General features: G+C 42.2%; 1 protein-coding gene across 16 annotated transcripts in view; it reads left to right on the top strand.

Moving 5' to 3' along the window:
- DTNB (dystrobrevin beta) overlaps window positions 1-24,138 on the top strand; it is a 244,842-nt gene that overhangs the window by 202,928 nt on the left and 17,776 nt on the right. For 9 of the 16 annotated variants that reach the window (XM_038560959.1, XM_038560967.1, XM_038560964.1 and 6 more), the window contains 2 exons: window positions 3,291-3,387; window positions 8,848-8,868. In XM_038560959.1, coding sequence (XP_038416887.1) covers window positions 3,291-3,387; window positions 8,848-8,868 — 118 coding nt within the window. Of the gene's footprint in view, window positions 1-3,290; window positions 3,388-8,847; window positions 8,869-10,387; window positions 10,463-18,821; window positions 18,880-24,138 lie in introns of those variants that run through there. The other 7 variants (XM_038560968.1, XM_038560966.1, XM_038560965.1 and 4 more) reach the window with 3 other exon arrangements.

The following is a 24,138-nucleotide window of genomic DNA, read 5'->3' as shown; positions in this document are numbered from 1 at the left end:
ATAATGGTAAAATGAACATGCATGAACTCGTGTCCTACTCATACGTGGTTAAAATCATGTCATGTGTAAGTGCCCCTGGTCCCATTTCCTTGCTTCCACCTTCCCCACAGAGCTCACCTCTATCCAGAATTTGGTTTATCATTCCTTACTTTTTAAACAGTATGATCAAATATATGATACATATATTAAAGTGTTTATTTTTGCTTTTTGAGTATGATAGAAATATTATATGTGTATAGTGAAGCCTATTCCCCCCTCAGTATTATATTTCAGGATCCTAACATGTTGTTTGTAGCTAAAGTTCATTCATTTTCACCACATATTATAATTATTTGTGTTTTTTTAAACTTTCTTTTTTTATTATTTTATTTATTTATTTATTCATGAGAGACACAGAGAGAGAGGCAGAGACACAGGCAGAGGGAGAAGCAGGCTCCATGCAAGGAGCCATGCAAGGAGCCCAATGTGGGACTTGATCCTGGGTCCCCAGGATCACACCCTGGGCTGCAGGCGGCGCTAAACCGCTGCGCCACCGGGGCTGCCCAATTATTTGGTTATGCTTAGCACAGAGAAAGAGTTCAGAGAACAAAGGCTTTCTAGAAAATTGAATGAGTCAGTTTTTCTTTATTGCATTTATAGCTGTGCTGAAAATTTAGGGAGTATGAAGACTAAAGAACTGATTCCATCTTAAAATTTTATAATACCGTTTTGGGAATAAATTTAAAATAATTTTCTAGTCAGTTAACTAATATTGTATAGTGTTAGTAAGTAGTATGGGCCCTATGTTGTAAGAAATCTAAGTGGGTGGGTGCCTACTGGCTCAGTCAGTTAAGCATCCAATTCTTGATCTTGGATCAGGTCTTGATCTCATGGTTGTGAGTTCAAGCCCCACATTAGGCTCCAAGCTGGGTATGGAAAAAGTAATTTTAAAAAGGTGGGGTACCTGGGTAGCTCAGTTGGTTTAAGCATCTGCCTTCAGCTCAGGTCATGATCTTAGAGTCCTGGAATCAAGACCCAAGTCAGGCTCCCTGCTGAGCAGGGAGTCTGCTTCTCTCTCTCCCTCTTCTCCCCTCCCCTGCTCATTCTCTCTGCTTCTCTCTCTCTCTCTCTCAAATAAAAAGATAAAATCTTTTAAAAAGGAAGCTACATGTATATATATAAGCTATAAGCTTATATACATATATATACTACAAGCAATTAGACCCATGGAGGTAGTGGAATTTGACCTAGACCATGAAAGGTAGGGATGATGATGTGGATGGAGTCTGGGATAAAACACTGAGAAGTGGAGTTGGGGTTCAGCATGATCCCCCAAATAACTGATACATTTCAGAGAAGGGAAGGAGTCTTGGAGCTAAGACTTTATTTCAGGCATCCATTGCATTAATTTTTCAAGTGCCAGTGATAAGAGATAAAAGTAGTTGAATAATTGAGACCAGATTCTAGAGAGCCTTAAGTGATAGGTGATTGGAAATCCCTGGAGGATTTCAAACAATGATTGTGTTAACTTCACTAGATGTTAACTGAATACATACTGAACGTGCGATATTCTCTTAATCATTCCGTACACGCAAAAACTCATCATCCCCTGACCTCAAGGATTTTGCATCATGGTAGGAATGACAGCAATGCAAGGTAAAGTAAATTAAGTGCCACAGAGAAGCACCAGTTGCTCTGGTGATTAATTGAGCAGGATCTGATACCTACTGAAGTAATTAGGAGCAGCTTCCTGGGAAGAGTGACGTTTGGGTTGGATGCTAAAGAGTAAATGTAAGAAATGGGGGAATGACTGTGAGCGGTGAAATGATAGGGTCTGTTTAGGGAAAAGGGAACCATCAGCTAGACATCCAGACATGGAAGGGAATAGAAGGTAGGGATGGGAATGTAGGTGGGGTCTGGAGCAGCTCTCCCTGATAGAAATATAATGTGAGTCACATATATAATTAAAACTTTTCAAAAAAAAAAAAAAACTTTTCTAACAACCACAATGAGAAACTAAAAGGAAATGGGTGCCATTAATTTTAAAACTATCTTTTCCTTAATCTGATTTTTCCAAAATATTACCATTTCAACATGTAATCCATATTTTTAAAAAATTAAGATATTTTACTTTTTTTTTTACACTAAGGTTTTGAAATCCAGTGCATCTTGATTCAGAATAGCCATGTTTCAAGTATTTAGTAGTCACATATGGCTAGTGCCTACTCGAGTGGACAGCCAAGGCATGGATTGTGCGAGGCGAGAGTGTTAGTGATGCTAGAAATTCTCCTACTGAGAGTATTACAGAGGATGGTGAAATAAACAGTCTTTCTTTGAGTAGCATTGTGAAGTTCATAGAACACTTTCATACCTATTATTTTATTTGATCCTCAAAATACTGCCATTGTTGTTTGTAGTCAGTCCCATTATAACAAAGAGAAAATTGAGGATCTTACACAGTAAGTGACTTGTCCAGGGTTATGGTATTTAGTAAGTGGTGGGCCTTAATTAAGTCTCTTGATTTCTATTCCCTTTCACCATAACAGTTGAAATCAGGATTAATCAAGATAAGAGACTATTGCACATGTGAGATGGGGCACACTTGGATAAAGTGAGAGACAGGAGAAAAGAAAGACACATACATTTCTGAGAAAGAATCATCTGAATTGAGTGACTGAGTATAGGGTATAAGAAGAAACGTATTAGAGAGGACCGAGGTTTTCAGCCATGACAACTGGAAGAAATCAGGAAAGAGAACCATTTTCAGATTAAAGTCTTAAGTTTGGTTTTGGACATAGCAAGTGCTAGAATTGACATGAAATCTGTCCTCAGGAAAAAGTGAATTCTCATAGACACAGAGTCACCCTGATGTCAGTCACTCTCTTGAGGTTGGCATCTGGTGCTGGAAGCAATAGCAACTGAACCCTATTGTCCCCGAGCAGTTATCATACACTTTGTCCACTATCAATTTAAATTTGGACTAGTTTTATATATCTTTCTAGATGAGGCATTTGATTTCCTGAGGAATTTTTAAAAATCACTTCAATAATAATAATAATAATACTTCTTTCTCTATATTGCCTTATCTATATTGTGTGTTTTCTAAAACATTTATATATACCATTCTTAGAACAGGAAAGAGGAGTGAGCAAAACAAATATTATCACCACCTTCTACATAATATATCAGGGGTTAAATGACTTGCTCAGCAGAGTCAGGCCTACAACCCACTTCACCTACACTTGGACCCTTTTTTGAAGGTCGCTTTATCCTCAGAGTTTCCTTTCTGATGGGCTTTTCCTCTTGGACAGGCAGAGGAAAGATGAGCTGGAGCAGAGAATGTCGGCGCTACAGGAGAGCAGGCGCGAGCTGATGGTTCAGCTGGAAGGGCTGATGAAGCTGCTGAAGGTATGAGAACCCTGGCCTGCTCCCCGCCTCCCAGCTTCCCCACCTGCCCTCACCTCAGCTGCTGAGCTACCCTTCACTTACAGCTCAGCTGCTGCCTCCCCTGTGGTGCCAGAACAGGATGCAGCTAAAGGCTGAAATGTTGCCGCCCATAGAGTTTAGCCATGATCCAGAAAGTCATCTAAATTAATGTGCAGCCTAATTATAAAAAATGAGTAACTGGAACTAGAGTCATGTCCTTGAATCGTTGCTTTTATGAACAAATATAAAGATTTGTAAACAGGATAGTAACTCTAAGTGAATATTTCTCAGCTATTTAAAGCTTCTCTTAAGATTTCAAATATTCCACACCAATGCTTAACAATGATTAAGTGTCCAATTTAGTAAGTATTGCAGCAGCAAACCAAGCTGATCAGACTAATTCTAATTAATAACTTTATTAGGGGAAACAACATAGCACAATCTCTGTTCTAGGTTTGTTATATTGGGGCTTAAATAACTCTGGGATGATGCAGGTCTCACGATCTATTTTTGTTGAAGAATATGTTATGACCCCTATACCCCAGAGGAGAGAGAGGCACGCTTGGCATTTAAATGTCCTCACCTAGACAGTTTTACTGGCATTCAACAGAAATATTTACCCAGATACGGAGCAGCAATACCAAAGCACATCTGTTCTTGCTGTTAATTCCTGAGGTCTCTGTGTCTATGCTGTGAAGCCACTGTATTTTGTGGTACAACACAGAGTTAGCAGCCAGAGTAGAAATCACAAAGTGTGGATTACCTCAAAAGCCAGGCTGAGGGGAGTAGATTTAATCCTGTGGTGGGGGACTTATTGAAGGTTTTGGAAATAATAGTTTGGGAAAGTGCATAGAGCAGATTAGAGAGGGGAGAAACTAACTGAGAAATGGAGACAAATATAATCATCTAGCCTGAAGTGAGTGACGAGGGTCCAGACTAGGGTTGGCGGCTCAAGAAAACATCAGCTTGGAGACTTTTCTTCAAATTCTCTATTCTAAACGAGTCCCTTCATAATGAGGCTAGTGGTATTAGCAACTTGGGTAAATGTAGTGTTTGTGTTTTAAACTGACTTGTGACTTGCTCAAGACAATTGCTTCTTTTAGTCTTGAGCTGAGGGTTTTTTTTTTTTTTTTTTTTTTTCTTTTCCCCTAACTTTGGTCCTGGGTATTTGAGTTGTTTTGCATGGAACATGTTTCTCCATTAACCCTTTTAACAGAATTTCACCTGAGAAATATTACATGTCTAAGTGGGTCTTGTTTAAAGAAAATCTTACACATAAAAGCTGGCCCAAATCCCTTTAATAGTTGTCAAGTATCCAGCACCTCCTACCCCACCACCCACTCAAGACAGCAGAGATGTACTTAAATACACTTGCCTGGTGTAACATCTGGAGCCATGTGGGGCTTTGAAAGCCCTACCATTGTGAGGGGAGTCCCCTGTTAGGCAGGAGGTAAGGGGATCCACCCACCCCTCGCCTGTGTCAAACTCCTTTTAGTAAGGTGCTCTCAGACATTACCCAAACATAGATGGGAAGGTACGCTAGGGTAATTTTTGTAAAAGGCAAAAGGTTTATGCAAACTGAAGGGAGGTCAGAATATATCTCCCCAAAGTACCACGGTGTGCTTTCTCATCAGCTGGGTGGCCCTCGGTTCCTTAGAGTACATGTTTCAGAGCCCCATGTATCTCACTTGACCTTGTAGTTCACTTCTCTTACCTGTGTTCAAGGGCTAAGCAGAATGAGCTGATGCCTGGAACTCTGATCCCAAGCCCTGAATTTCTTTCTATTTCTAGCTATTAACTTACAGTTATGATTTCAGTAAAATAAGCAGGATCCTAGTGCTCCGTTTTGTAGAATCCCCTGCCAGCTTCTTAAATGTCTTATAATTTACTCACCTGATAGGCTGAGGTCGTTCAGACTGGAAGAATTGGCAACACAGACCAGGAATGTTGTCTTTTTATCCACTGATTAGAATTTACAGTTGAAAATCTCACACCTTTAGTGTCCGGCTTCCTAAAAGGATGATAGAACAATCCTAATTTGTGTATTATATACACTCCTACAAGGTCATCTATAGGAATCAGTGACTTCCATGAAAATGTCAAAGATGCTTTCCTACTATTAAAAATATTCACCAACCCATAATAAAAGTATGCTTTAGAATCCTAATTTTAATTTCAAAGCACTGTCCTGCCTTCATTGATGTTCAGTCTGCTAGCATTTAATTCTCTCATAAAACAGCTGTAAGCACTTAGTCAAATGGACAATCAAACCACATGGTCTGAGATACTCATAAATTAAAATACACCACATAGTAAATTTCCATTTCACAGTGACTTCTTTCTACTTCTTCAGTGAAATATAATGTACATTGTCTGTTTATCTGAAAAATGATAATTTAAGAAAGTAAACATATGAAGTGTTACCATTGCTTATTAATTCATTCAACAATAATCTTAAAACCCTTTTTGGGAATAAGGCAGAGTAAAAGGTAATCATACATTTATTCAGCAAGAAAATATTGGTTCCTGAGTATCACGTTTAGGTATTTGGTGATCAGTAAGTTTCAGCCCCTGGCACCAAGGAGTATCAGGGACCTTCTTACTAGTTTGTTGTTGTTTTTAATGACATAATATAGACTGATGCCCAGGTACCCAGGGTTAGACTGTATCTTTTCCTTACATCTTTTCCCTGATTCATGTGTATAGGTAACCTTCCTCAAACTTTTTTCATCCTGAAGTGATTGCATGTTGGTGTTTCACTTTCTAAATTATGTTCCCAATATTTTTCCACCTCATGTTTCATTTTTCTCATATTGCTTTTGAGACAGTCACCAGGTAAAATCTGTAGTTTGGGATTTCAACCTCATTTGCAAATGAAGTTTGGGATGTAAATTTTCACATAGACAACTGCAGTGGTTATGGCAGGATTTGGCCACCTAGCCAGACACCACCCACGTGGAAAAGCCTCACATGTTTTTAGGAGACAGAAGCATTTCTAGATGTGCACTTTTTAGTCAAAGTATTAGGGCTTCCTTTAAATCAACTTGGTTCCTTCACCATTTGCCACCAATCAGCGTTTTCTGACCACAGCTTACTGGCTAATAACCAAAAGGTTCTAAGACCTTGTATCTGCACTGTTTTCTGTGTTGACAGAGCCTTCCAAGGCTTTATCTGAGCAACTTGTGCAAGTTCAAATACTATGACACCATCCTAAGGAACACTTTATCAAAGCCCATCCCTGTCTGTCTATCCCAGTGCATAGCAGAAAAGGCTCCCGCCCCTGTACACCCCTCCCGTCCTAACCTGACACGTGTCCACTGCACATTGTAATGATGTCATGTCCTTGGACAGACTCTCCCTAGCAGAGTCACCAGATGTGCAAACATGAAACATTGCTCTCTGAAATTCCCCTATTCTGTTGAGCCAAAGCAATGTTACCTCCAATACCAAACCTGGAGAAAGCAGAGGAAATAGGGAGGTGTCTTAGAAACAGCTCTGAGAACTTTTGTCCTGGTCTTCTGACCTCAGCTGCAATTTCAGCCTGTCAGGATCAGCTCATCCCTCCCCCACTATCTCAGTGTCCATTTCAACACTTAGTGCCAGCAAGAAAAATACTTTTTAAATTGTTTAATAACTCTTCCTATGGCTGTTTGCCTTGCCTAGTGAATGGAAGAAAAGTGTTCTGACAGGGAAGCCTGGCCAGGAAGGGAGATCTCCGCCCAATTGCAGAATTCTAATCCCTTCTAACCAGAGCCCTGCGTGCCAGATGCAAAAGCTGAAAGGTGCTAACTGCTTAAGGCTAACTCGGCTCCTGCCCAGGGCCCCTCTTTGCTTGGAGGCCTGTAAGCATAGGTATGGTCAGGCATCTAGCAGCTGGCTTTGATTATGAAGCACATCTTCTTGTGCAGAGCTGGAGTCTCCTTAAGAGAGTTCTTGATGCCCGTTTAATTCCTAGTCCAGGGCAGCCCCGGTAGTTCAGTGGTTAGTGCCGCCTTCGGCCCAGGGTGTGTTCCTGGGGACCCGGGATTGAGTTCCATGTCGGGCTCCCTGCATGGAGCCTGCTTCTCCCTCTGCCTGTGTCTCTTGCCTCTCTCTCTCTGTGAGTCTTTCATGAATAAATAAATAAAATCTTTTAAAAAATAAATAATTCCTAGTCCATGTCTCTCCCTTGCAGGACCAAAATTATTTTTTTCCAAATTCTTTACCTCTTCTCTCCTTTTTGTAATCAGTGAGATTTTCTGAAGTCTCACCATTGCCTTCAGATCTGCAGACTCTGTGAAAGCAGAAGCACTCGTCCATCCCTAAGACCTCCTACACACATGTTCAGTGAAGACTGCCTGCACGGATGGATCCGATTTAAATAGAACCATCGCAGCAGCTTTTAGATTTGCACACTGGGGGCAAAGAGCAGAGGCTCCCTGACCACAGTTACCCTGATGGGCACAGAAAGAGGAAGCCCAAAGACCCATTAAAAGACAGATTCGCTGAAGAACCAGGGGCTGAGGAGAGAGAAATTCAGAAGTGTTTATCTCGTCCTTGTTGTGCTTCCTCCTAGGGATGCATTCTGGTAGCTGGGAGTTGGCGTGCACCCACTCTGTCTGCTGCCACTGGGAGGCCACACCTTAGCTTCATGTTTTCAGTGCTTTATGCATAAGAAGTACAAAAGGAACCTGTGTTGAATTAGAAACTGAAGTCAAGAGCTTTTTTTCAAAAGCCTCTCAGAGCCCTGAAGCAGTTTTGAGTTTATTGGAGAAAGGGGGATACATTTGCATCCTTGGGGGAAAAAACCTACAAAGCAACCCAAAAGCCAGTGAAAAGGAGGGGACTAAAAGACTCTGTAGTCAGGTGAAATTGTTAGTTTGGGGGAAGTTTCTAGGGCAGTGGCTCTCAAACTAGCAGGCATCAGAATCAGCTGAAAGGCTCTGAAACACGTTGCTGTGCCCCACCCACCCCAAGAGTTTGGATTCAGGTGGGCTTGACCGGCTCCCAGAATTTGCATCTCTGACAAGTTCCCAGGTGCCACTGCTGCTCTGAGGACTGCTGGCTTAGGGAAACTTAGAGAACACACAAGAATGTTAGAGATGGTGAGCTTGAATGATTATTGGGCTTTTGAGGCCTAGTTGAGCTATTTCCTTTAGTTTACCCTAAATAACTATGTGACCTCAGTCAAGTCAGGCCCATTCAGTCTGTAAATGAGGAAGTTGGATTAGATGGTTTCCCAGCTCTAGAAGCTAGCGCTGGGTGAATTGGGTGGGGCAGAGGCCTGCCCTTCACTCTGTCCAGATGATGGTGCTCTGACAGTGGACGAGGTCTTTGGTCTCAGAACCCATGGGCCTGGCCTGGTTTGCTGGATTCTTCTCATTTCTTCCAAAAGTTTGTGGTGATGGGCATTAATCTCTCTCCTTTTTCCCTCTGCCTTTTTTCCATCTTCAACATTTCTAGGAGGAAGAACAAAAGCAGGCAGTAAGTGAACTTGAGAATTCTCCACCTGATTCTTGCTCTTTTTGCATGTTCTTCTTTCCCTCCTGTAACTGCTCCATACTTTTTTCCTGCACAAGTTCATCTCCGCAGAGTTGGTTATGTGTAAAACCTTCAGCAGTTCTCTCCTTGGTGGTGTAAAATGGCCTGAAAGTCCACATCATGTTTACCTAGTAGAGCATGTTCTTACTTAAAACCAGAGCTTGTTGAATTTTTTTTAAAGCACACATCTGTTGTGTTTCGTTAAATATGCATGATCAGCCAGGCTACGATTGCATTTTCCTGCTTTTGCATTCTCTGCTGCTTCGTGTCTAGAGTGACTTTAATTGCTCGAAACAACTTTTAGGGTTGTGGGGATGACCTCAGGTCATGAATGATTGTGCATGAAAATGTGTAGTGTTTGTGATAACTTCAAATTTCCTTTAGTCTTGAACAGGCTTCTGGATGCTCCAGCTCCAGTAGCCTTTGTAACAAAGTTACCAATGAAAACTAAGTGGCTGGTTATGACCTAAGTGATTTCCTGTTCAGATCCTGCTCCATGGGGAGCTCTGGTTTTTGAGCTGCATGGCTGTTGCATGGTGTTTAGGGAAGTTTTATGTTTGTTTTTATTTTTCCAGAAAGCCCTTAAACCACACAAGAAAATCAATTGACAGCTTATCCACAATAGTACACTGTATGTTTATATAACACAATAAGGTTTTCAAAGCATAAATTTTTTTACATAAGCTAAAGCTGATTTTTAATTCACCTCAGGGCTTTAATTTTAAAAGAGAAAAATATAAAATGTTTAATCAAAAAATTTACTCATTTCTTTTTCAAAAAACAAACTGACCCATGTTTTAGATTAAGAATAGGAATATACATTATATTTTTTATTATTTTCAGTTAGGACAATGAAATAATAAAGGGGAGAAGAAAGGAAGGAAGAGATTGAATGAGGGGAAGAGGCAAGAAAGGAGCAAGGGAGAGACAGATTTTCAAAAAGAGGGAAAGAAAATAGATTATGCGGTTAAGATAGGCAAACAACCCAGAAATATCAGTGGCTTTACTATAACAAGTCTGTTTGGTTTGTTTTTTTTCCTCATTCACACATAGTTTATTGCTTTGATCTTATGGCACTTCCTCAGTAGGTACATTCACATGGGTAAAGCAGAAGATGAGGATGGAAAAATCAAGCCCAATCATTAAACACTTCTTCCAGGAAGTGATACACCTCACTTCCACTACATTTCATTGGCCAAAGCAAGTCACATGATCACACTTGACTTCAAGGGGGCATGGAAGTATAATCCTCCAGTTTGCTTAGAAGCCACAGAGAAGCAGATGCTGGAAATGCCTACCACAAGTAGAAGAATGGATGAGCTTGTGTTGGAAACATCTTTCCTCCCTTTTCGCACTGTTTCACTGACAGTCTCACCTCCTTCCTGCCCATCCAGGGCATTACCTCACCTGTAATTGCTGACAACCAATGTTCTCCTTCTCTTCTCTCCTCCATACCCCAAAGATGCACGTCACAGCTAAAACCACTTGCTGGGAACTTACTCAAGCAGTCTGCCCAGACTAGCATCTCCTGATCCCTGTCTGAATGTACCAGCTCCAAGTGAAGTACTTTGCACCTTACCTGAGAACTCTCTCTCAGAAGAGGACAGACATTATGAGTGTCTATTTTAATGGTAGCAGTAGAGCTTCCAGTAGATATTTTATTTTTAAAAAATATTATGGATTGCCATGGAGTGCAAGAACCAGAAATTGCTATTTTTGGTATATTGTTTCGCAGGTCAATTTAAAGCTGACCTTGGGGTTCCTGGCTGGCTCAGTAGGTAGAGTGTGTGACTCTTGATCTCAGGGTCATGAGTGTGAGCCCCATGTTGGGTGTAGGCATTACTTAAAAAAATAAATATTTTTTAAAAAAAAGAGCTGACCTTGAGCAGACAGGGGACCTTCAGTGACCTTTGATTCTGTGTGAGATCTTCATCCCCTTGAAGTTGGCAAAATAAGAAGCTAGACCCAGACCACTGAAGCTAGCCCCTAATGAACCGCTTGTGTGTATGTCTTGGGTGTTCTCCATGGCCATGGTCCTGAGTCCATGACCTTGTCCTCACACACTTATAGGACCATCCATAGCATGAATTGATATGAATTGTTTTTTCCTCATCTTCCTCCACTGCTGTGTAGGTAAGACATTCTGTTCTGTGGATATAGGTTTAAATATCCTCTGTTTACATCACAGGTTTAAACTGGACCCACCCAAGGCTCAGCTCTGAAGCTCAAATTTAAACTGAATGGCTTTATATAATTCAACAACATTTTTAACACATAGACATATAAAGCTTTAGAACTAGCACTTCTGTTTTAGTCTCTCTCATTACTGAGTGAGACACAAAAAGGTATTTAGCACAGAGCTAAGTTGTAACTTTCTTCCTTCCTGGATTCTGGCTGGTATAGTTTAATTTCTTCCCTATCAAAATGTATTATCCTATATGGGTAATAAAATGATTGTGAGAGACTTGTACAATGAAGAATTTACTAGACAGGCTTCCCAGATTGGCTCTATAAATCCATTATAGAAAACTTTTCATGTAGTCTGCCTTCTTGCTTCTTTCTTCTTTAGGGATTACTTTGGCTTTGGGGGGATTTGAGAGGAATGGGTAATGACTGTGACTTAGCAGCTCTGGAGCTGTGAGCCTACCTTCAGCCTTAGCCACGTCTCCAGTGCTTTGAGTGGCATCAGTACCTCAGCTGATAATTCTGTCTTTTTTCTCTCCCTCCCTTCCTCCTTCTCTTCTCTTTTCTCAGATCCAGGGGTTATAATTAAGGGCAGAACTGCCTGACTATTTCAGATAAGACTTCACTGAGTGACTCTCCAACCTACGATATACCCTACAGTTTAACAGGCTGAGAAATTAGATTGTATCAGTTGAGTCAGGGTTAATCAGGCCCACAATAATCATCAGACTCTAATTAAAGGACTTTGCCTTTTTCACTACTGTATCCCCAGTCGCTAGCCTGGTGCAGCAGATACTCAGTAAATAGTTGCTGAATGAAAACCAGTATTAACCAGATTTACAAGATTTTGAGTTAAAAAACAGTGTGAATTCGTAATTTTATTAATTATAAGGGACATAACTGCTTCGAGTAACCTATAGTAGTCACTTTGTTCAAGGTACTTCTGTACAATAGGTCTACCCATTCAGGAGACAAATCATGGTTCAGAAAAACCCTTTATAGAAAGGTAGAAAAAGGAATTTCAAGGAATTCCAGAGTTACCGAAGGAATTAGAACAACAAACTAATATATTAGTATTCTTTTAAGATATTTATTTATTTATTCATTCATTCATTCATTCATTCATTCATTTATTCATTTATTTATTTATTTGAGAGAGAGAGAGAGAAAGAGAATGAGAATGGCCAGGGTAGAAGGGCAGAGGGAGAGGGAGAAGCAGCTTCCCTGCTGAGCAGGGAGCCGAACGCAGGGCTCAATCCTAGGACTCTGGGAGCTTGACCTGAGCCAAAGGCAGACGTTTAATGGACTGAGCCACCCAGGTCCCCCTATATTATTACTATTATTATTATTATTATTTTAATATTTTATTTATTTATCCTGAGAGACACAGAGAGAGGCAGAGACACAGGGAGAGGGAGAAGCAGACGCCCTGTGGGGAGCCTGTTGCAGGACTCGATCCCAGGACCCTGGGATCATGACCTGAGCCAAAGGCAGACTCTCAACCACTGAGCCACCCAGGTGCCCCTATTATTATTTTTTTTTTAAGATTTTATTTATTTATTCATGAGAGACACAGAAAGAGAGAGAGAGAGGCAGAGACACAGGCAGAGGGAGAAGCAGGCTCCATGCAGGAAGCCCAATGTGGGACTCGATCCTGAGTCTCCAGGATCAGGCCCTGGACTGAAGGCGGCACTAAACTGCTGAGCCACCTGGGCTGCCCCTATTAGTATTATTATTAACTCAATTTTTATTTCTGTCTAAAGAAGAGATATGGGCTATGTAGAATAAAATCATCCTCTCTCTTTTTTTAATACAGATAATCTATAAAATGTGGAACATCTATAGTTGCTTATATCACTTGAAAATATTCTGAGCATTGCTTAGTCAAAACCCAATGCCTGCAGCCTGGTGATGGGATTCACCAGCATGTTACAAAGGAGCTCACTAAGGTAACAACAGACTGACGAGTAATGCTGGTAATGGTATTTTCTGCCATTGGTGCAGTTGAGCTGTAGGCTACTCCAGTCCTACTCTGGAGAGATTTCAGAAGTATAAATTCATTCTAATTACATCTCAGTGTTCCATTTTCCACAATGACTCAGTATACCATAAAATACCATGAAATGTTACTGCTGGATTACTAACACCAAATAAAATAAGCTATCCAAGGCAAGGGGTACAGCTTATTCATGAAAGATGTTTCCTTGAACATTTCTCTGAATCCTCCTATTAGAAGTCACTACCTTTTATCTGTATATAAAAGGTATATACAGATCAATGTCAGGCTTAAAGACTCTAACTTCAGACAGTAACCGATAAGGATAGGGGGCTTCCATGAGGGTGGCTCTGATCCAAATTAGTAATACGGTAATGGTCCAGAGGATTATAGGTGGGACTCTGAAAATTATGTGATTAGAGGAATCTTGGGGAGTCCACTAACACACTGCGAACCTTTCTTTTTTACTTCAGTAAGTTGGGATATCAAGCGGGATCTTGCCCCTTGCCTTTTCTGATTTCCAGAATCAGACAAATAGCCCACTACAACTACACCAGAGAAAGCATGATGTGGGCTGGCTCTTAGAAGCCCACATCTCTGACCTGGCTCAGAGGAAGGCCACTCAATATGTAGCTAGCCATGGTTGACCCATGAGGACTCTAACAAATGTCATGAATATTAACTTTGTAAGTTTAAGAGAAAGTACTTAAAAAAAAAAAAAAACTCTACACAACAACAAATAAAAACCTCCTTTGTCCATTAAAGAGATTATTGGTAAACCCCTTGGTGTGCTTATGGACCATTTCCTCTTCTTGCTTCATTTAACCTTTGGACACAGTCTCACTGGGAAGTGATTCAGATTCACATTCCTCTAAATCTTCTGGACTCTCTGACCCCACCATACTCTGAAAGAGAAGCCTGAGTCTACTTCTTCCCCACGGCAAAGAATTGACATTCATTTATTTAGCAGTCTCTTACCACATATGTTCAAAGCAGTGAACTTGGCCTTTTGGAGGATAACGAGAAATCCTACACATATACCACCCTCAGATAGTATGAACATTATTTCATTGTTGGTGTGATACCTTAAAAACCAAAACACAAGGGCAGCGGTTTAGTGCCGCCTGCGGCCCAGGGTGTGATCCTGGAGACCCAGGATCGAGTCCCACGTTGGGCTCCCTGCATGGAGCCTGCTTCTCCCTCTTCCTGTGTCTCTGCCTCTCTCTCTCTGCGTGTCTCTATGAATAAATAAAATAAAAAATCTTTAACAAAAAAAACACACACACAAGCCAGATCAGTGATATCCTGAGCCATAGGCACCACTGCTCTCCCCCTAAAGTTTGCAAATTCCACAGATGTCTTTTGGTAAACAAAGATCAGTGTTGTGTACTGTATGACTATGCCACAAACCTTCAGCCTGGGTCCTAGTGTAAAGTGTAGACTCTCTCTCTGATTTGCTAACTACACATAGATTGCCTTGTGAAAGTCTGCAGAGTAGGCTCATTCATCAGTCTCTGCTCCTGTACTCACTATAGGAACCTGGTAGTTGGGATGCCTGGGTGCTCAGTGGTTGAGCGCCTGCCTTTGGCCCAGGGCATGATCCTGGAATCCCAGGATGGAGTCCCACATCGGGCTCCCTGCCTGGAGCCTGCTTCTCTCTCTGCTTACGTCTCTGCCTCTCTCTCGCTCTCTCTGTCTCACATGAATAAATAAAATCTTTAAAAAAATAAATAATAAAATAAAATAAATTTTAAAAAGGAACCTGGTAGTTGTTTCATTTTTATTTTTTATTCAATTTTCTTCCAAAAAGAGGAAATACCATTACAATGTTAAAAATAAATATTTGCATTTCACTCTCCCAAAACACCTTGAACACCTACCAGGAATTTACAGTCTGAGGATGTCAAGGGAAATCACTTTGAGTCTTTGCAGCATCCCCACTATTTCTCATCCCCCAGATCAATGACAGACTGAGAAATTTCCTTACCTGCTTTTTTATTTCCCTTCTGTACTATATTCATGTCTTTTCCTCTCTTGGCCAGAATGCATATAACATGTGAAAACTATCCTCTAAGAACTCCAGGAAAATTATCTACACACCAAACTGGAGAAATTATCCTTCCATTGGAAGACTGTTGGATTCCTGGGATACACTGTCTCACCCAAAATACTACAGTCTGAGTCTCAGCAAAGCATCAACAGAAAAGAATAAGTAAAAGATGACTTTCCTAGGTTCTGAGCCTAAAGACCTGGAAAAATGATGGGTACACTGAAGAAGTGAAAAGGGGAGATGATCAGAGTCAAGAAAGAGATTTTGACCTTATTTTGAACATAGTGAGTTCCAAAGATTAGGCAGACAGTCAAGCCTTTTGTCTAGTCTACCATATATATTTGGGGATTTGCAACTGGAATTTCAGTGGGAAAACATGGCTAGCATTGTAGATTCGGAAGTCTTCAACATAAAATTAGGGTTCCCCAGAAACACAGGCCTTAGGGGAAAACCATAATAGAGAAAAGGAAGAAAAAAGAGATAGGAAGGGTAGGATTTTGGGTTCTTGTGAAAGCTCAGAAAGTTTCACAAGGGTGAAAGTTAACAAGGCAATAAGATAAGGAAGCCCTTGGATTTGACAATCAGGAAGTTAGCAGCAACCCTGGAAAGAAAATTTTCAGTAGAGTAGTAGAGTATAGATAGTTCTGAAAAATAGGCTTTGTTTTGTCCAACCCTCAGCCCCCTTCAGTTTCAACCAATGAAGGAGAAGGAACTAAATCTTTACTCTGTCTTACTGGATTACATATGAGTGGATTGCTTTTCTGATTCATAGAACCTTCTTGACAAAACCTCACTTCTTTTCCATCTGAACATGTGCATTGCCTTTACAAACCTGTTTTCTCATCTTAACTTCAACTTCACGACCCTTTGATCCTTTCATCACCGATACCAGTCTGTATAATGCAGAAAGGCTATAAACCAAGAAGGGTCTGGGGCACCTGGGTGACTCAGTGGTTGAGCATCTGCCTTCAGCTCAGTCATGATCCCGGCATTCTGGGATTAAGTCCCGCATTAGGCTCCCCACAGGAAGCCTGCTTCTCCCTCTGCTTGTGTGTCTGCCTCTCTGTGTCTCTCATGAATAAATAAATAAAATCTTAAAAAAAAAAAAAACAAGAAGGGTCTACAGAAAACCAACTGGGTTCATTAGAGTGGTGTCTCCTTTGGTGACTTTGAAACTTTCTGGCCCTCCCTTCATCATCTGGGCTTTCTTTCAATAACCAGCTTCTCTGTCAGTGTTGACTTATGCCATCCTTCTACCTCCTACTTGTTTAGACAAAAGAATGCATCCTAAGAAAACATCAGCTGCTCCCATGAAACCCTCTCTTTTGGCTTATCTCTGGGATTCTTGGGCTTCCACAGAAGAATCCCTAGTGTTCTCTTTCTGTTAGACCCTACCCTAGCATCCTCTTTTGTATAAGATTGGATCTGTGAGCCTTCATGATGCTCTACCAATCTCTGGGGTCTTATAGCTGACCTCGGGCTGGTTCTGATGTTAAAATGAACATCTGCTTAGTTTCATCTAAAAGAAGCATGTCATAAAGGATACAGTGGACTTTTGCACTCTTCTCCATTTGCTGCCAATCATAATCTGGCAAGTAGAATTACTGTCATTTGGCACTGCAGTATAGCTTTAAAAGGAAGGGGCAGGGGGTGAGGGAGAAGGAGGAATGGAGAAGGGATCTGGAAGGAGAAAGAGAAGAAAAAAGTAGAAGCATTTTTGTGAAATTAGAGGCAATGCAGAGACACAGTTAACTGCAGCTAATGTATTTTTAATAAGGATCCATGCCAACTCACCACTGCTCCATGAGTTGACTATAAATCCTTCAGTACTTTATTTTTTTTAATAAATCCTTTAGTACTTTTATTATTATGTGTTCTTATTAACTTAAATATACATAATATTTATTCATTGTTCACTGTTTTCACATTTCAAATTTCAACTCCTGTGTTTAACCAGCTCAGACCTCAGGAAACCAAGACAGAATCTAGAAGACTATGAGGCCTAGAGCTGCCCCCACCCCCAGACATCTTCCAAATATGCAGAATGTGTGAGAGTTTATCCTTGGGCCTCTTGAGGGTCCCAAGCTATCCTGAGGCTATGGGTGACCTGCCCTTGCTTTTCCACCTGGGAAAACAAGACCAGGTTTCTCATCCTCAGTACTGTGGAATTGTGGGCCACATAACTCTTTGGGGGGCCAGTGGGGGACTGACCTATGCATTGTAGGGTATTTAGTAGCACCCTTGACCTCTATATTCCAATGCTTGCCCCTGTCCCCCCAGCAGGTCCTAGCAGATGAAACTACCCCCAGTTAGGAAGCACTGCCCTGAGCCCAGAAACCTTTCCTCCATAACACCAGCCTGAGCCCCCAAGGCATTCTCAGAATCCCTGAGTCTGAGGTTTAGATACAGACTGAATGGTGAGCCATTTCCAGACATTTTCCCTGAAAATCACTCCTCTATCCATGTTTCCTGCCAGCACTCTGTGTCCACACTCTCTCCAGACTTCTCCACGTACTTGCTTTTTTTTTTTTCTCCAAAGATCTGCTTGTGTCTCTCCTTCCAGTTCCTACTGCCTTTTTTCTTTGTAGCTTCCATCCTCTGTCACCTGGTCTGTTGGAAGAGCCTCCACTTGGGGCTCCTTGTGTCCTGTCTCTTGCTCAGTCCCTCTGTCATGTTGCCCCAGAGCCGGAATCCTAAGCACACATTGTACTGGCCACACCATTCTCTCCTCAGGAACCTTCCCCTAGCTCCCTGTGCCACCAGCCCCCAGGAGGGCACAACAAGCATTTTACTAAAGGTTTAGATGGTAAATATTTTAGGCTTGGTAAACCAAACCAGAGGTGTTATGTAGGTACTTATATAACCACTTAAAACATAACCATTTCAAAATGTGAAAACCATTCTTAGCTCATGGACTGTAAAAAACAGGTGGTGGTGAGCTGGATTTGGCCATGGGCTGCAGTTTGCCCATCTCTGGCCTAGTAAATAAACTAGGTGACTATTTATTTAAGGCCCTGGATGATGGTAGTTCACACTCGTCTTTCCTACTATGTGTCCTCACATTCCCCACCTGCTAGCCACCCCTACCCGCCGCCCCCAGCAGCCCCCGCTCCTTACCCGTGTGCAGCTTCCTCTCCCAGGCCAGCCCCCAGTGTTCATGCCCTTTCCTCCCTCACCTGGATTGCCCTTCCCCAGCCTTGTCTGCCGATTGAAATTATACCCCTCAGGATACTCTCAGATGCCACCTCTTCTATGAAACCTTACCCCAGTCCAGAAGGTCAGAGTTTCACTCTCTCGCTTCTATGCTTTTCCTTTGTGTCTCCACTAATGCACGGATTTCACCCTCCTTTGTATGCTAATTGCATACATGCCTAACCTGCCCAGGGGACTGTGAGCCTGCTGGGAGTGGAGACTTTGCCCCTTGGTAACCCCCAGCACCTTTCAAAGTAGAATAATAACAGGTAGTATTCTATTGAGACTGTGTGTGAGGCATTTTATGTTCACCCACACCAACTTGTAAAGGTAATATCTCCATTTTCCATACGAAGAATCTGAGATGCGGAGAGTTTAAGTATCCAAGACTACTAGTAAATGGCAAAGCTGGCATCCAAACTAGATGTACCTAACTGCAGAACTGGACTCTAACCACTGTATTATGTACAACAGGGACGCAGCAAAGAATGGTGGTGTTGAATGGGGTGCCATACCTCACCATACAAGTTTTGCATACCTGTAAGTAGCATTTAAATTCGACTCATTGAATTTTAAAATATCACTGATAGGTGCTGGCTGCCTGCCTGATCATTGATTTAGCTGTCTGAATAAGGACTGTGCTCTCCTGGCAGTCTGTTCTCTTTTTGTTTCTAATAATGCAATCTGAATATTTAGTATTCATTTTAAAGGGATTTCCCGCTAAGTGAGGTCCCTGATCAAGAACTGGCTTTAAAATCCTTCAATGAGGGACACCTGGGTGGCTCAGTGGTTGAGCATCTGCCTTGGGCTCAGGGCGTGATCCCAGGGTCCTGGAATCAAGTGCTACATCAGGCTCCCCGCAGGGAGCCTGCTTCTCCCTCTGCCTGTGTCTCTGCCTCTCTCTGTGTGTGTCTCCCATGAATAAATAAATAAAATATTTTTAAAAATAAATAATAATAAAAAAATAAAATCCTTCAATGAGAATTAATGGAATACCATTTTCAAGTAGAGCTGGACAAACTAGGAGAAACAAACAGAATGAGGGTAATCTAGTCTTAGAATTTATGAGCTTCCCTATCTGAAAGTTTAAATTTCAACTTCTTTTGATCTTTGGGTTTATGGTGAGTTTTAGCAGGCCATTCTTTGTCTCTGGAACTTAATATGTGTTCCTCCTTCTACTAAGAAAGATGGCTAAACACTTGCCCCTTACACAGTGAAACCTTGAGGGAAGCTTCATCTTCTGCATAATTTAGTTTGGCTTGAATAGGGACAGAACCATGAAGACTGAGAACCATCACCTTCTACTCATTGCCCGTACTATAATCATAAATATCCAGCGGTGCTCCAGTCTCTGTTTCCTGTCTACAGCAGCTTACCGCACGGGCCACCACAGTGAGTAACAGGCTCTGTGTAAGCCCTGAGTTTCCTCAAATGATGTGAGAACAGTGCCAGCCCTCTGTAGAGGGACCTCGTGGCAGACTTTTGGTGGCCCCATCCTGTCCTCCAGCAGACCTACATATGTGTGTGTTCGTGGTATTCATGGTGGAAAGAAAAGAGACACATCTTAAAACTCTTCAGCTCTTCTCTCTCGTGTTTAGAAGCAAAATTTACCTTTAAAACGTACAGCGCACTTAAGCTTGCAGGTAGGCACCTTTGCTAATATAGGAAGGTCTCTGGGCATATTCTTTCTGTAGCTGTTTCATCCCAGAGGGAACCACAGCCTACTTCGTTGCTCACTGCCATGTGGTTGTCTTTCTCATCTCCTCTACCTCATTCTCTGTCTGCCCACTCTCATCCCTGGTGCTGACTGCCAGCAGCCTGAACTGATGCTGGGTCAGGCCATTACTTCCAAGCCTGCAGCCTGATGGGCAGTGTGACCACCTCTCTCCTTTTACTTCCACGTTTCATGACATGGCTGCATTTTCCTAGCAGAGCCACCAATACCAGTTCAAAACAGTATGTGGGATTTGTTTTTACCATTTCTTGAAGGAAAAAAAATCCGTGCAAAGTCCATTCTTTATATATCCCATTTCTCTGTACAGTCAGGGTTGCCTCACCTAAATTTCAGATTCACGGCTCCTTTCTCTCAGGGTTGTTTTTTTTGTTTGTTTGTTTTTGTTTTTGTTTTTTTTGCATTTTGTTGTTGTTTTTCTGAGAGGGCCTTTGAAAATCGGCAGCAAAGAGGCCAGTTTGTTTAATTTAAATACACTGCAGCAAAATGAAGGTAATTGTCCACAAAGGCCATCTGCTACCTGGCAGGTGTCCATGAGTCAGAGAGAGAGATGGAGACTAAAGTGTCTCCTTCTGTTACCATGATAACAGCTTAGCTCAGACTTGCAGTTGAGGCTGTGTGTGCAGAGGATACAGTTATCAATGCTCCATAGAGGGTATTAACTCAACATCAGGCTTTGTGCCACTTTGGGCTTGATTACCTGACTGTAACATGTACTAAGGAGATATGAAAAAAATTCTTATCTGTCCCATGAAGAAAAAAAAGCGAAGGAAATAGTATTTATGGAGCCCCTACTGTGTGCCAAGCACCATGCTGGGGATGTCTAAACACAGCTGAGTGTGGTACAAATAATTCCCCTGCTAAAGACAGTGCCTTTCTCCCTCTGTGGCCGGCTCTCCCTGCCACGGCCTGTGAGCTCCTGTCTCTGCTTGCAGTGTCCTCACGTCACCTTCCCTGGCATTCTCTGCACCTCCTTTGGCTCCAGTATTCGATCTGTGTCACAGACAAGAGACTAAGTAGTAATCACTGTACTCTCCTTTCTCACATTTCTCACTCTTATTGGAAATTAATTGTTCTGTTGAGGATCATGGTTAGCTTCAGTTGTGAGAGGTCTCAACCGATCCGTGTTCCTTCTGGCCTCAGCAACACGATGCTATGCTTTGGACTCTCCTGGCAGTTTGAGGCAATTAGAAGACCCAGGTACCAGTCTTAGCCTTTCTGCTCATTTATTTGGAACCCTGTGACCTCTCTAGGCCTCAGTCTCTTCAAATGTAAAATGAATGTTAGATTTAAAAAGAGGCTATTTTCTTGGGGTGATGAACATTCTGAAATTATAAGCATAATTTCTGAATCTCTTTCTTGGAATGTGATACCTAACTTTCTCAGGTTCTCAGAGTCTTTGCTGATTTAGAAGTGAAGAACCAGCAGACCAAAGAGCTTCTCAGACTGTAAATTTCTCCAGCTCTGTATTTCCAGCAGAATTGTTTCCAACTACAAGGGACCTCTGTATTCAGAGAACCTGAGCTACAGGGCATTTATTGTGTTCAGTTATTGGTGACTGGCCCATGCTGCATTCATTCAAGCCTTTGTTATAGGTTGTATCACCACAAGATCCCACTGTCTTTTGCATCAGGAAACCATGAAACACCAAGTAGCAGTTTGCAGACCTTCATAGCTTCCCCAGGCAGCTCAAACCAGTGGTGCAAGATTGTTTTATACTTTCATTGGACAGCTTATCCCCACCCCCTGGAGCTATCTGACAAATTCCTCCAACTTTACTGATTTCTGTGTGATTCAGGTTCCCCATGACCCCCATGTTCCGACTGTAATGCTGCCCCCAGTGTCCTCCCATGTCATTTATTCTAGATTGGTTTTATAGCAAGTGGAGTGCTTGGCATTCTTCATGGGGAGATCCTGCCCACCTGAATGTAAAATCCAATCTGTGCTTTTGAGACCAGGTGAAATTTCACATTGCATTGCTCCAGCTTGATTTTTAGTGTATCTGTCTGGCCCAGACCTGTTGAGAGGGCAGAGAATGGACAGACTCTAACCAGGACCATAGGTGACTGTCAGCATCCCGAGTGCTGCTCTGCACTCCAAGCATACTCCAGCTTGTGGTCATGTAACTAGAAGGGCCTTATCGAAACTGCCTCTGTCTTGAGCTAGTCCTGTCCTCGTTACAGTCACCTGCTCCCTGTACCTCTTCATAGGCTTCATTTGCATGAGCCTAAATGGGCAGCATCTTTGGTACTGACTTCACTCGTGAGAAAGGGAAGTCAGATAGAGAACATGCCATTCTGTGACCCTGAGACTGTTGCTGAGAGCCCTCAGAGGATCCTTCACAGACAGCTCGATTCTGACCAAAGCAAAGCCGTGATGACTTGACACTTACTTCCGAGATGAGGTAACTTGGCAAAAAGTCATGGAATCATAGAATTTTAAATCTGAAAAATACTTCAGAGATCATCTACTTGATGTCACTCAGTTTGCAAAAGAGAAGACTGTGCCCCGGAAAAATTAAAATGCACGTGCTATACCATCCAAAGAAAATCTCAGGTCTCCCAATTTCTAAGCCATGCCCTTCCCGCTGAACCACACTCTCTTTACGTGTCCACTCCAAAGCAGTAGAGAGTGCTAGGATTCCATCTCAGAGCCTGCAGCTCTCCCTCCTCTTCCAAGTCATTGAATTTACAGCAGAGAAATCATCTCCAGGGCCTGTGATTATTGACAAAGCTATGATTATTGTCCAGCGTCAGGACAAGCTCATTTACTCAGGAACTTAGGCATGTTCTCTGATCAGGTAAAATGTTTTTTGATTATATATTCTTACCTTTATTCTAATCCACAGCCCTCTTTCCCTGGGTCTCTGGCCTTTCAGGAGGGCCTCTGGGCTGGGACTCTCATATTCCAAAACCCTCCCTTCTATTCCTTCTCAATCAAATGTCCTTCAGATGAAACTGCCCCAGTAATGGATGAAGAAAATCAGCCTGAGCATATGAGTTACCTATTGTTGTACAACGTACCCCGAAACCCAGTGGCTTTGTAGAACAAATATTTATTATCTCACAGCTTCTCTGGGCCTAGAGTCTAGCTGAAGGCGAGCTGAGGGTCAGGGTCTCTTACAAGGCTACAGGTATCTCTAGGCTCAGCAGCTCACATGGTTGTTGGCACAATTCTTCATGGACTGCTGGACTGAGGTCCATCATTCAACTGGTGGCTGGCAGCTGCTTCGGTTTCTTGTCATGTGGACCTCTCCACAGGGCAGCTCACAAGATGGCACTGGCTTCATTAGACTGAACAAGCAAAAAGGAAAGAGTATATGGGCAAGACATAAGTCACAGTCTTTGATAAGCTAATCTCAGAAGTGACATCCCATTCACACGACTCCAGAGCAACAGTCACTGCTGCGCCCAGCATGTATTCACGAGGGAGGGGATTACACAGGAGTGTGACAACAGGGGACAAGGTCATTGGAGGCCGCCTCAGAGGTCTGCCCACTGCATTTACTCATCTAGTTAAGTATCTCACACAAAGCTTTATCGATGACTGATAGATTTAGTGCTCCCTGGAGATTATTGCCTGCTCTGGCTACGTTCCCACTTTCCATTACAGAAGAAAAGGGATCAGAAACTTGATACACCTCATTGTCATTTAACAAACATTTATTAAGCATTTACATGTGCTAAGCACAATGGTAAGGAAGATAAAATTTGAGAGGTGAGGTTGATGCTGTTCAGAGTTCTGGGGAGCATCTCAGGAACACTTGATTTGACCCTAGAGGAGGTGACAATGAAGCAAATGCCTAGAGGAGCAGCAGGAGCTAATCTGACCACACTGGGGCAGTCATAGGGCTCCTGATAGAGAGGCCTTCAGGCAAGGGAGAGCGCAGGCCTCCTATAGATTGAAGCAGCTGTCACCCATCACTGACATCTTTGCACCAGCGTATACCTCCTCCAAGACCAACGCTAGTCTGAAGGCTTTCCTGAAGCTGTGGCCTTGGGCCTGATTGAAGTATGTGAATATCGATTGGCTGTGGTTTGTGCCTCTCCCAGGACGGTT

This window comes from Canis lupus, chromosome 17 (genome assembly GCF_011100685.1).
Source record: "Canis lupus familiaris isolate Mischka breed German Shepherd chromosome 17, alternate assembly UU_Cfam_GSD_1.0, whole genome shotgun sequence".
Lineage (NCBI taxonomy): Eukaryota > Metazoa > Chordata > Mammalia > Carnivora > Canidae > Canis > Canis lupus.
This window is presented reverse-complemented; position numbering and strand designations above follow the sequence as displayed.